A 14,216-nucleotide genomic window follows, 5' to 3' on the forward strand; every position below is an offset into this window, starting at 1 on the left:
GTATTTGAGTGGATGCTTAGGATGCTTTGAATTGAGAGAGAGTGATGTGAGTGATTGATGGCAGAATGAAACTGAGAATCAGACACTTCCTGTTGACGAAATCAGAAGGGTGGACAAAAGCAAACAAAACAAACATACATTGTATTATGAATAACAAGAACAAGACATATAATCAAAAAAAAAGAGAGGGAGAGAGAGAGAGAGAGAGAGAGAGAGGGAGGCCCAGCAAGAGGCTGTAGACTATTAGTACGTAATGTCTAATGACAGACACAAGAACAGTATATCACAGCTAGACGCTCGAAACTGACCACGTGTATTTACGCTGGGGTCGCTCATACAGTAACACACACGTACAAAGGCACCGAGGACACACGCCAATTTTTATATGTGGGACAGTACAGTACTTCGCGATTTCGTGCCGAGAAAAAAAGGAATGACATCCCTATGATATCAGCTGGCTGCTGACCCATCTACAAATCATCACATTACACTTTTAGGTATCATCTTAAAGCTGAATAAATTTTCTTTTACATGATATAACTTTTGTTGGTGCCCACGATAAAAAAGAAGACTTTTAGGAGAATTTTAGAAGAATATCTGTATCCATTATTTCCGGAACATCTGCAATTAGTTAGCCACGAAGTTGATAATCTTTCATGTCGTTCTTGGAAAAATCAACAAGATAGCATCCAAGTTTTAACCTTTACCTATCAAATAAAAGAAAAATCATGTGAAAACGTAATTCAGTGACCAAGATATGAGCATTTCAAAACGATTCTCCAATCGCGCTCTCTATGACTTGCGGGGTCAACTCGCGTGCGAGGACTTGGATATTCTAGACGGGTTTATTCGGGCTTGCCGACTGACTGGCTACTCAGTAAATCTAGGTACTGCATGCATAGCCAGCCGGCCAGCTGGCCGGCTACTCACCTCATCTCAGTGCTAACAAAGTGCCATGGCACTGTGACTCCTCTCAGACTGGCGCCACCTTTTGGCCGGGAAAAAAGAGGAACGTATTTTTTTTGTTTCAGAGTGAAATGGTTTTATCAGAGTGAAATGGTTTTATCAGAGTGAAATGTTTTAGCGCAGTGAAATGGTTTCGTCTGAGTGATATGGTACGCCAAAGTGAAATGTATTTTTGTGAAGAGTGAAATGAATTTGTATCTAAAAGTGAAATGTATTTTTATGAAAAGTGAAATGAATCTTTATGTAAAAGTGAAATGTATTTTTGTGAAAAGTGAAATGAATTTTAATTCAAAAGTGAAATGTATTTTTGTGAAAAGTGAGATGAAGTTTAATGCAAAAGTGAAATGTATTTTTGTGAAAAGTGAAATGAATTTTACTTTAAAAGTGAAATGTATTATTGTGAAAAGTGAAATGTATTTTTATAAAAAGTAAAATCAATGTTTGTGAGTGAAATGTATTTGTTAAAAGTGAAATGAATATTGGCTGGAGTGAAATGAATTTTGTATTGTTTCCTTAATGGCGTTCCATAGTGGTCAGCCTAATTGCGTTACTTAACTTCCTAACTTGCTCTGCGTAATGAAAAATCCAACCGTCATCGTCTACAACTTAATAGGCCTATAGTATCGGCGTCGGGATATTTTGCGCTATCAATTTGTAAACATATCCATTATTGAGGTGTGAATTTTCTTCAATTTGTCTCCCTCTACAAATTATGAATGTGTAAGATCGCAACTGCTGATCTATAGTTTTAACTCACACCTCAATCTTCACCCCTCTGCTTAATATTCTCTTGATTTCATATCCATAACTATTGTTCCGTTCCCACTTCGTTTAAGAACTCGATGACTTGAATCAAACAACTATCGTGTGACAAGGTGAGAAATTATTCATTTACATTTATCACAATCAAACTCGGCTGACATTATGATAGAATTCGGAAGAGTGAGCAAATAACAACGCTGTGTACTTCGTTATCACGACACACATCTCAGTTTGTACAAAGGGGACTGCAAGAATGAAATCGCGCCATCCATTTTGTGAATTCCATGAGATTGATAAAATCGGCCAAAACGATATTCAGTTCTCTTGATCAATTCAATGTGACGTCTCATCTATCTATTTTCAATTGATGGAATAATTTTCTTGAAAGCATCCTATACCTTCTTCCTCTCATCCTAAATCTTGTAATAGTGAGGCTTTGTTTCGAATACTCCAGTGGACACCATGCAGGTATTGGGCCGGATGCATAAACGCTAGCAATTGCTTGTGCTAGCCGTTTACTCGAATTCGTATGCATAAAAACAAGCAATTGCTTGCGAGCAGAAGCTTTTGCTAGCAAGCAATTGCGTAAAGACTAAGCGTTTGCTTAAAAACGTATGCATAAAACATACCTTTTGCTTGTTCTTGCTAGCAATTTATTGCTTACGATTTTCCAAGTTCTGTAAAATGAACTTGAGCTTTTGCTTAACTTGGACGTTCCCTTTCAAGTATAATTTTCACATTCATACAAGTAAGACCACACTTGTGCAGGAGTGGTATAAATCTACAAGAAATTACTCTTTAGCAGTGTTAGAAACTTTTTCATTTCAACAACGGGAATGTCCAGTGATCAGCACGCAAAATGTGATGAAAAACAGGTAGGATGTCTGACTTCGGTGGAGAGCAAGGAGACCTCTCTCCACATGAGATCTGGCAGATCCGGGCTATCTCTATAAGCAGTGATGGGAATCAGCCAGTACGTGTGTGTGTATAGATATGTGTGTGTGCGTCTGTGTGCGCATTTATGAGTGCCATTTCATAGCTCTATTGCTATGTCAGGAAATGTTTCGCACACACGCACGCCCTTTCAAATACATGCTGTCACACTCGCTTTTGCTTGAAGCAATTGCTTGTTTTATGCATTCGGCCCATTGACGGCCACACATAAATTCTTGCTTACTACTTTTTTTTTTTAATTCATGCTCCATATTCCACATTTCATACAAGTTTTATATTCCATTTGATTTTAGAAAAAGAAATGTTTTTAACTCAATGGTCAGTTTGAAACAAAATTGCACAAATGTATAAGGACGTATAATTGACATGTAATATGAGGAACCACTAAAAAGCAAAGCTTGTAGGAAATATAAGGTTCCAAAAATATATATGATATAGGCTTTTAGCACACTATATATTAATGTAAAATTGTCTCGTATACGCGCCAAGGACTGAAGAAGGCAGATAGTATAATGAGCTGATGAGGAGACAGAAATATATATATACAACTATCAAATTGATTATCAACCTCTTATGACAACACCGGTGATACTGCTAGTTTGATACATGTACAGGTTGTTCGTCGTCTTTTAGTGTTATCCCAACGTTGAATGTGAAAGTTCTTGAGATATTAAATGATACGGTCTTCATGTATAAGATGTTGTGCTTATCCAACACTTACTATCTATAGGTGTGAACGAATTACATGTACAGAGATTTCAGTTCAGTTCAGTTCAGTTCAGTTTTTATTTCTGCATTTCAAAATCAATACAAATCAACAAATCAACAAAATACTTACATAGTCATTTACACAGCTAATATTCGTAACGTTTGGATCTTACATACATTTTCTTTTCTTTTTTTTCAAGAACGAATATCATATATGAAAGGAAGCAATAGGAAATGATAAAAATGAAATGCAGGGGACCATCATCATAAGCTAAGCTTGACGAGGAAGATGGCCCCAGGTAAAGAGATACATAAAGAAAATCTTGCCACTCACTGAGTGGGGGGTATTGTGCAAACAGTTTAACAGTAATGAACTTCATTGCAAACAATTTAACAGTAATGAACTTCTTATGTGTGTGATATTTGTAGTGATTGGGATTTTTAGAAATCATGTATTAGTCCTATTCTTATGCAATCTATTGTAGATTGTGTTATTCATGTCCAACGATGATTCGACTCTGTGTAATTGGTAAACATCCTTCATTTTTTGTTTTTGTTTTTTGATCCTGCAGCTAAACAACCTCATTTCCATGAAAAGATTTCATGGTCGGTGTTTCTCTTTCTTTCGCCTGCTGCGTTACCACATGGCTCTGATTTATCACAATGTTATGTGGTTGTGACTGCTACGAATTTCTTTTCCTTCCGAGGTATTGTCATAATTACATGTTGATCACAGTTGTAAACAAATCTTTGAGAACTACGCGAAACAAATTAAATGAATTTGATTCAACTGAAAACAAATTGTGTGGCGGTAAGTCTTGGAATTGGACGAGACAGAAAGGGGCAAAATAGAATAATAATTTTCTGACTGTGTAGACTTTTAAATTGTTCAGCAATACATTACGCGAATTTTCCATCATCCTATACGAAAAGGCCTTTGTTGGTGGAATTCCATTTGAGTCATTTGTAAAGTGACACACGGTAATTCCTCTGATATAATGACAATTGGAAAAGAAGTTTCCCATAACACAATGTTTGTTTCATCACATCGATACGTAGAAAACTCACAAAAGGAGACGGGATGAAGCTCGGGGACATTGGTGGCGTCACTCACGTGAACTCTCGTTCATCATTGATCGCCGATTTTCAAACATTCAAAGAATTTCAGATGTGCATCATTGCCTTATAGATACCGTTTTATACAAGTAAATAGTGTAATTTCCTTTGAAACGCAAGTCTGGCAGCTGAAAATCCTTTGTGATTTGATGGTTGTGCCTCTTTGTATCTTTCACATCCAATTTAGGCTGTTTAAGCCCTTTGTTACCGATATTCCTTGGAAAGGTATTTACTCTCACATGGCGTTGCATCAAACAGAGGTTAAGGTGGAGTTCAGTTGGATAGTTGCCGAAGAGTCAGTGATGATGCTCGCTGACAGAAATCTGCTCCCGTTTTACAAACATTTCTCACTAGCACAAAGGAGCAGATGATCTTATCATTAGGTTTCATCCGCGGTGACCTGGTTTCCGAGAAGATTTTCCTATAATATGAGGGAACAAAACAAGACGAAACAAAGGCTCTCAAAACACCATAGATAAAAAATATGTATATTACACGTGATTCACTATTAGCAATGCAGCATTCTGACGAATGTGATGTCAAGAATCTCTTTTGAGAAATTAGGTTGGTTTCATACGACGCCAAAATGCTCTTACATTATGAAAAGCTTTGTCGAAAAAGTTTTTTTAACACCATGCACCTTTCTGTTCAGATAGCAAGTCGCATGATAATACTTGTATCAGTTTATCTGGCATTTAATTTTAGTGATTATATAGGGATAATTCTATTGTATAGTGCTTCCTACACTTAAAGCATCATCATCATCAGCAAAATCTATACTTCTTCATTGATTCTGTCTATTCAATATCTATGATACAGGTCTATATTTAAGAATAAAACGATTCTCTGCTAACACACTACATAGACATATACCGCCGCTTTTGATCAATTAGAAAACTGTGATAATAATAGACGATCTAACAATTTTATACACTCTAAGAAAAAAAAAATCAATTCAACTTTGTGCCTTTACCAGTATCACAAATAAATAAGAATTGGACAATTACACATGACTTCGAGAAAGAGTAATATGATCACGACCGCTGTCCTCACAGTTTCTCACTACTCTTTCATTGCTTTGTACATAACAGTAAATATCTTGCTCGGATTTAACGATTGGGAAAATCAAAACCCTTTTTGCGCAATCACTTTAACTTAAGGGCAATTTGATGCCAAGAGTACAGTTCTAATTATTGTCATCTGTTGAGATCATTATGCAATATGATATTAATCATTATCAATTCAAACAAGTATTGTCACAAATGGCACGTTCGCCTTGAAGAGACTTTCCTGTAGTCAATAAAGAGTCCCGTTGTTTGTTTGACAAATAACGAGATCTACTACTTTGGAACAAATACAGTATACCATTTGCATAATGAATAGATCTGATGAGGTACAGAGTACAAACAGCGCAGTGCCGAAATAAAAAAATGCAGACCTAAAAAAAAAGATGGAGATCAGTGTTACACAAATATCAGCAACAACGCTTACGGGAACAAACTTTTCTGTAGACTGCCATGTTGAATGATTTGGAGACACGATGATAATTTCAGTCATAACTTTTCGTAAGATATTATGTCTATAGATTACTTTTTGATTTAGTTTGTTCAAGTTTTGCTGCAAATTGGTTGCTTTTGGTATATCTATTAATTGTATACCCACGAAAAAGACCCATCAAAAGATCGAAAGCTTGGCAGATCGAAATAATAATAATAATAATAATAATAATAATAATAATAATAATAAATATCATTTATAAAGTGCTTATTACAATGTTTCTAAGCGCTGAAGAAGAAATTGGAAAGATAGATTCAATTATGGAATACGTGTATATACAAATTGAGATACGATGAAACGCAATACAAGATACAAATACATAAAATAAACATTGTAAGTTATAACTTATAGAACGAACTAAGATATATACAGCTAGGACAGCTTTTTGGCTTCTCCTGAATTAATTTTGCTTATGTGAGATATGAGAAAGAAAGGAGAAATCGGTGCGTAGCTTTGACACCATTATTCCTCTCACTGTTCCTCTTTTTCGGAAAAGTGCAAGAGTTGAAAAGTTGGTCTCCGCCGGGAATCGAGCCCGGGTCTTTGGCATGGAACGCCAACGCGTGAAACCGTTCGGCCACGGAGACGTCATCGCGGTTCATGCACGCATGCAGACCCAAGCTCGATTACCCGATGGACCAACCTTTCAACCCTCTTATATGCGCATGTTCCTTTTGGGGGCAGAGAGTTATGAATAACAACAAGCCGCATGCCTCAGCTGGATCTTTGAAATGAGATTCACGTATCGGTGAACTAATTGGGATAATGTTTTGCGAAAGAAATCACCGCTATGCATATACTTGTGTGTGTGTGTGTGTGTGTGTGTGTGTGCGTTTATAAGTATGTACATATCATGATATGCAATCAGGCATATACTTATTGAATTCAAATTTGGTTTATTTATATCAAAATAATATGACAAATAATATTCCCATAAAATCAAAATCATAATGAACTAAAATCATTGGTAATTCTCATATCTAAATTTTTGTAAAGACTTTGATTAAACCATTGGCTGACCTGCTGTTGGAATTTTATTCTATATTTCTGAAAATCATTATCACTTTTGACAAACTTCCAGCGTCTAGCATTTATGTTCTATACCTTCTAGAAGCTTCATCACTGCAAATTTAGTAATGTCAGTTAGGTTAAAGAGGTAGAACAGGATGAAGGTTTATAATCGAACGAATGAACCACCTAAAATATCCTTGCAAAGTACATCGTTGCAGTGTGTAAAATAGTGAATTGGCAAGACGACAACTCAAGAGCAGTTCTGTACTTGCGTCAAAACTAGTGTCAACAGTGAATAATTACTGTCATTCTCTTTTATCTTTTGCCATGTTGCCGAACAAAATGTTGGCGTTATAGGCTATTTACGTCAATTATGACGAACATCTGACACCATAAAAAACCACTAAAGTTGCTTGAGATACTGTAGTGTAAGCATGCTTATTTGTTCGGATATAGAAAATCCGATTCATTCTATCCAAGACTTTCGTAAATTCAGGATTAGACCTTAATGAAGGCCTACTTTATTGTACTTGACAATCCCACCTTCCACATCACGCAAATTTTCTCCTTCGTTTCTGTTTTTTCTGCGAAAGTTCGATTCTTCCTATACCTCAAGTGTATTATACTCTTATTCCTGACGCACGAACATTAACAGAAACTTCGAAATAATGAATCGACATTGGTGGTTCACTAATAACAAACGTGGATAAAAGAGGACTGTTTTCTTGACATCTCTTAGTAATAACTATTCACGTTGGAAGAATTAATTGAAGGTGTTTGACGTAGATTTGTGTAAGTGCAAACAACTGTGGTAACCATGTATCGCTCTCATCTCTTGGTCAGTAATGAAGTTTGGACCCGGATTTGACCGAAGTGTTGCCCACGCAGTACGTCACAAACATGCGCATTATTGTGATAAATGTTTGTGTATGTGTGTGGTTTTTTCTTATGATCAATGTGACCATTCCACTGTTGTGTCGACGGGATTTTTCTGAATCCTAATAACAATGATCACTATGTAGACATAAAGGAAAACTCAACCAATGACTTCTTGGCAGACCATTGTGCCAGTGAAATCTATACGCATTTCTTTTTTTCCCCTTCAAATTACTGATATTGGCCAATCTTACAATGCAATAATAATGTTAACCCTGTGGAATACGGTCTTCGTCTCACAATGGGTATAAAGGGATGTAATAAGTTGTGACGTATTCAACTCACCAAATGAAAGAGGAATTAGGTTTTTCGGGTTTTTGTTCCCCGAATCGATTCACTGACCCATACCTAGGTCAGCAGGGCTATGTTGTCACCTTCTTTGACCTCGTCGCCTATTACGTAAATCGCGCTGGACAAACGGCAACAAAGAAAGGGGGCAGCGATGTTAGTTTTGGGTCGCTCTGTTTATGTGAAAGATGACGGTAAACAGACAGTGAAAAGTTTCTTTGATTTTCCTTTCTCTGGCTAGAATATAAATATGGCAGATTTGGACAAGTTTCTCCAGATTGCTCAAGAAGAGCACAACTTGACCTACCATCCCAGGAAGAGCACAAGAAGTTATCAACACTCAATCTCTGCGAGAAAGATTGATGTACAGAAGACCGTTTTGAAGAAACTTCCCTACTACTTCTACTGCACAACAGGCCAACAAAGCTACCACAATGCGAGTTTGCACGTACGCAGTACTTGCGCTGATAGCCCTCCTTGTCCCCGCTACCCTCGGGGTCCCGATCGGCAGCGGCGTACTACAAAGAGACGCCAATCCGCAAAAAGATGAACCAATGGTAAGCGCCTTTTCTCCCATACTCTTTGCTTTTCTTTGGGGAGTGGCAAATATTCAGACGGACTAGCTGTGTTCAGGACAGGGTGATCCCGACATTTCCTGTATAGATTCTAGAATCGAAGATATGAAGGACCGTTCATGTGTGTGTGTGTGTGTGTGTGTGTGTGTGTGTGTGTGTGTGTCTGTGTCTGTGTGTCATTATTCTCCTGCTATCTAATCACTTCTTTTCATAGGAATGTTCATTCTTGTAAGGCTGCCATTGCCATCGATAGTTATAGGGGTTGTTTTGTTTGTCAATAATGTGTTGAAACACGCCAACAAAATACGAAAATAAAAATTTATTCATGTGGCATACCATGATTCATTGTCGACAGGAAACCCCTCCACCTAAGAAAGAAGTGGATCTCTCCGTCTCCGAAGAGAAGCCGGTGTCATCCCACCAGGAGCCCAAAGATGAAGAAAATACTCCAGGATCTTTTCAGGGAGACATGATGTTGACTGACGAACAGTTGAGGGAAGTCATGGAGGCTATCGATGAAGAGAAAGCTGGTCGCAAGAAGAGGAAGGCTGTATCGAACACTTTGACCCGCTGGAATCAGAACATCGTGCCTTACGTCATCTCAGCTGCTTCAAGTAAGTCTTTCAAAATGGCGCTTAAAATCATACGAACAGTTTTGCAACTACGCATATATTTACGTCTTACCAAATACATTGCCTTGGAATTAGCTAAGATAACAGGACTGTAGTGCAGATATTGTTTCTGTTGTCATTTGCGTTGGAGGGGTCAAATGTCTTTAACTATAAACATCGGCAATTTGAGACCAGAACCTTACAATAAACACCTGAATTACTCCTGAAACAAATTCTATGAACACAAAAACAATGAACAAGCTTTTTCTTTTTTTACTCGAAAACGAAAGTATAAAACACTCTACCAAAACACTTATACATGAACAAAAAATGGGATGTTAATTTCACTCATAGCCTACTATTTATAGAATGATTTTCTGTTTATGCTAATAAACATGTATAGGTATGTAACTATACTAGTCTAGTACTTACAGATGAAATATTTCCTCAATTCTATTCTTTTAGTTTCTCCCGTTAAACTTTTTTTTTTCGTTTGTCACTTTGATCTCATCTAAGATTTTCATTCCGAGTGAAATGGCTTATACTCTATAGCTACTATACTTCAAATTACTTCAACATTTTTGTGTTCATCTATTTCAATTTCAATTCATTTTATTCCAACAACGCAATAAGATAGAGCATATCTATACAGTGAAAGTATGCTAGAAGTCACTAAAATCAGGACACATTAATAATGGATGCTTTTGTTTTAGGGGGTGACACGAGTGTGATCCGTTCTGCCATGGACCACTGGGAACAGCACACCTGTTTGAGATTCGAACCTCGAACCTCCCAGCACGCCCGTCAACTCGGTCACGGTACCTACCTGAACTTCATCAGGGACGGTGGGTGCTGGTCCTATGTCGGAAGGGTGTTTTCGTCTTCACAAGACGTGTCCATCGGCAATGGGTGCGCTTATGTGAGTACACTTTGTTCACTTTCTTGAGAGAGAGAGAGAGAAAAAAAAGTACTTAAGTTTCATTTGTATAGCAGATTGGCCATTGAACAATGTTGTTTATCGAAATCTAAATCTAACTTAACGGAGGTGATAGACAATAGACGCTAGTTTAGTGAGATGCAGCCAGTAGAAGTGAAAATGTTCTTAACATATCTGTTTTGACACAAACAATAGCTGTGAATGATCCATGCGTACATGTATAATGTGATAAATCGTAAGCTTCCTCTCATTTTATGATTGTCAACAACAGCTCGGCATCGTCGCCCACGAGATCGGACACGCCATCGGTTTTCATCACGAACAGTCTCGCCCTGACAGGGACGACTACATCAGAGTCCACTTCGAAAACATCGAACGCGGATTGGAAGGCAACTTTGAGAAATATTCCTGGAGCGAAATAACAACCAACAACGTCGAATACGACATCGGATCCCTCATGCACTATGGATCTCATGTGAGTGTTTTTGTCTGTACATTGTTAAAGCAAGTATTAAAAAAAAAACTCATTTCGGCTACTTGATATTCACTTCAAAATCACATTTTGCGCGACGAATCAATGAACAGGATATTTCATGAAAAGAGAAACGACAAGTCCTGTTTTAGATAGCGATTATGGGATTGGAACCTTTGCTGAACTTGAATCACTTTCAGATCAAATCTATGCAAACTAAAACTTAAAAACGCCCTTGCTCTTCTTCAAAGACAATATTAATGGTTAGGTAAATAATTCAACTATATAATACATGCTTGTGTATTTATGCATTCATTTATAGACACATTAGTAATTTAGGCCTACTTTCAAATTCAACATGTCTTAACAAAATGTGATCGTATAGGTGAGTGTGGGAGATGAAGAACTTCGCAAACAAAATACGCAAGCAAGCGCCTTGTATTGTAGTTAGGAGCAGCAACCTCCCTGATGTCAGTAAATGTTTATCTTGTACATACCATAAATATCTTATTTCTATCTGATTTTGATTTGATTTGATTGATCGCTTCTCAAATAGGGTTTCTCCCGCAATGGCCAGCCAACCATCACTACCATCGACCCGTTGCAGATGAGTCGCCTTGGAAACCGGGATTTCCTAAGCTTCGCTGACATCAAACTTGCCAATCTCATCTACAACTGCAACGACGACTGTAGCAATAACCTGGCCTGCCAAAACGGCGGCTACCAGGGTCCCAACTGTGATTGCGTGTGTCCTCCAGGATTCAGCGGAGACCTGTGTGAGAACGATGACGGCCCGACGGAGCCCGAAGGATGTGTCTACAGACTGACCGATTCCGAGGGAGAGATCATGTCACCAAACTATCCAAGCAACTATGACAATGAACAAAGTTGCCAGTACATGATCGAGGTAAAGCATCTCGAAATAACCGATTCCTTTTGCACTAATCTTGTTTCCAATACGAATATTTGGCCCTGTGATTTTTGTGGTTTTTTATGTGTAGATAATATCAACTATGTGCCGCTCATGTTAACCGTTGCCATGTTTCAATTTTGATGTTATCATTTTATTACATGTCTCTACAGTGATCATTAGATATAAAAACTAGATCAAGACTGTAAAAAATTGAATTCACAATATTTTCATCCGTACACTTATTTTTCCAGGGAGCTCCAGGTTCTACGATCACACTCACCTTCGTCGACATGGACATCGAGCCTCACCGTACCTGCGCCTATGACTCCGTGGAGGTCCGCACTGGAGATGTTAGCTTACCCGGACAGAGGTTCTGTGGTGCTAACCTACCAGGTGATCAGGTGTCTACCGGGAACCAGCTACTGGTTTCCTTCACCTCTGACTACAGCGTGACAGGGCGTGGCTTCAAGGCTACTTACGTCATCAACGGTGGCACCGTCACCAGCAGCCCTGTTGTTAGCACCACCAGCCCTGTTGTTAGTACCACCGACAGTCTTGAGGAGTTCGTGGGTACTTGTGGGGGAGACTTCACCGGGAACAGTGGGACGATGGCCTCTCCAAACTACCCAGACAACTATGACAATAACTTGGAGTGCGTCTACACCATCGAGGTCGATTCTGGTCGTCGAGTCGCGCTCAGCTTCCACGATTTGCTGATTGAGGATCAGAGGAGATGCGGCTGGGACTCTCTTGTGGTGGACCTTGGAGAAGGGATCAAGGTGCCTATGAAGTGAGTATCCAACATCTCGGGATCTATCGAAATATCTAACACTTTCGATATTGACATCAAATTGTCATGACAATACGATTCATGTATAAAGGTATATGATGAACATACTGCTTGACAGTTTTGTATATAGAACTAATTTAAAGACATCAATATTTTGTAAGTCACATTGTAATATTGCACTCAGATATGTATGTAACGTTTGCTTCTTGATCGATTACGTTTTCAGGTTGTGTGGAGGTGACTATCCAGCCGGTTACTTGATTTCACTCGACAACAAAATGGAGCTGACTCTGAAGACCGATAGGAGTGCGACGGAAAAAGGCTTCGCAGCAATCTACCGCGCCATCGACCTGTAAGCAGAAGGTACCAAAGAAAGAATCAGTGTTTCTCGACTGGTCACAGTAATGCATTGACCCAAGGCAAATATGAAGGTACTGATCGAAGTGTAGTTCTTTGGTGTGTAGAATTAATTCCGCTATCCTAAGTTATCATTTTTTTTTTTCAATCAGATGTCTAGTCCGTAGATGCCTGGAATAAGTTTCGGTCTCCGAAGGTAAATTTGAATTGAATGATCGCTGTTGTAGTAAAAAATATCCGGAACTTTGTCAACATTTTGTTAAAGGGGAATTCCAGACAATGTGATTTCAAATCCAAATTTTGCCATTTTTAGAACGTTCTATATGGATTTTTTTCTCTCTCTTTCGTATAGAATTTATTCAATTTGGGAGTGGATTTCCTCTTTAGGAGAGAAATACTGACAAGGACAGTAATGCTTCAAATACTCCGTCAAACAGGACCTAATGAGCATTATGTATTTTAAACTTTGTTTATTAACAGACAGTGCTTTCATCAGAATTTGGTGATTTCAAATCCAAATTTTGCCATTTTTAGAACGTTCTATATGGATTTTTTTCTCTCTCTTTCGTATAGAATTTATTCAATTTGGGAGTGGATTTCCTCTTTAGGAGAGAAATACTGACAAGGACAGTAATGCTTCAAATACTCCGTCAAACAGGACCTAATGAGCATTATGTATTTTAAACTTTGTTTATTAACAGACAGTGCTTTCATCAGAATTTGGTTTGCACCTAGAGCTGCGAAGATGTTAGAGTGAAATTTCTATTACAAGATACAATGTGAAGGGTTAATGGAAGACGTTCTTTTAATTTACCATCTAATGATGGGTCAAGCGAAAGAAATGTATCGTGCGTGCAGTGGTTAGATTTGCATGAAAAGACACTTAATAAGTGACAAAGTACTAGGGTAGAACGCTATCAACTGAAACTAGATTTCTATTTGAATGGCGCTTCTGCCAAAAGAACTACACTCAGACAAAAGCAGGTGTCTGTAAGTTGTTGAATAATTGCAATGAATAGAAACATTTTTTATCCCAGGCTAGACTGACAAGGTATACTATAAAAGGGATACAGTTGATATACAGCACGATATATAGCACAGTCATATCATAGACGTTGATTTCATAAGACCCAATACCATCTTCGTCTTAAGTCACAAACATTGAATTACCTTTTCCAAAACAATCTTTTCCAATATCTTTATCTTTATTTGGTTGATTTAATCATCTCATACTTTTATATCTTCATCTCTATCGCTCGATTA

At 38.0% G+C, this 14,216-nt stretch overlaps 1 protein-coding gene across 1 annotated transcript; it reads left to right on the forward strand.

Moving 5' to 3' along the window:
* Nucleotides 1–9,279: 9,279 nt before the first annotated feature.
* On the forward strand, nucleotides 9,280–12,952 carry LOC139737357 (blastula protease 10-like). The gene is made up of 6 exons (XM_071648034.1): nucleotides 9,280–9,487; nucleotides 10,198–10,403; nucleotides 10,693–10,896; nucleotides 11,450–11,800; nucleotides 12,058–12,596; nucleotides 12,823–12,952. The coding sequence occupies exons 1-6, from the start codon at nucleotides 9,343–9,345 to the stop codon at nucleotides 12,950–12,952; spliced, it is 1,575 nt and encodes a 524-aa protein (XP_071504135.1). The 5' UTR covers nucleotides 9,280–9,342.
* The last annotated feature ends 1,264 nt before the right edge of the window (nucleotides 12,953–14,216 follow it).

Source organism: Diadema antillarum, unplaced genomic scaffold (genome assembly GCF_040938485.1).
Source record: "Diadema antillarum isolate AM-2024a unplaced genomic scaffold, OU_Dant_1.0 seq00000690_RagTag, whole genome shotgun sequence".
NCBI classification, from domain to species: Eukaryota; Metazoa; Echinodermata; class Echinoidea; order Diadematoida; family Diadematidae; genus Diadema; species Diadema antillarum.

What these genes read in the sequence shown, in the direction of transcription:
- LOC139737357 (XM_071648034.1), top strand. Translation starts at nt 9,343, where the DNA reads ATGATGTTGACTGACGAACAGTTGAGGGAAGTCATGGAGGCTATCGAT. An exon ending in CGTCATCTCAGCTGCTTCAA is followed by an intron (nt 9,488 to 10,197) that starts GTAAGTCTTTCA and finishes CTTTTGTTTTAG; the next exon opens with GGGGTGACACGAGTGTGATC. An exon ending in GGGATCAAGGTGCCTATGAA is followed by an intron (nt 12,597 to 12,822) that starts GTGAGTATCCAA and finishes TTACGTTTTCAG; the next exon opens with GTTGTGTGGAGGTGACTATC.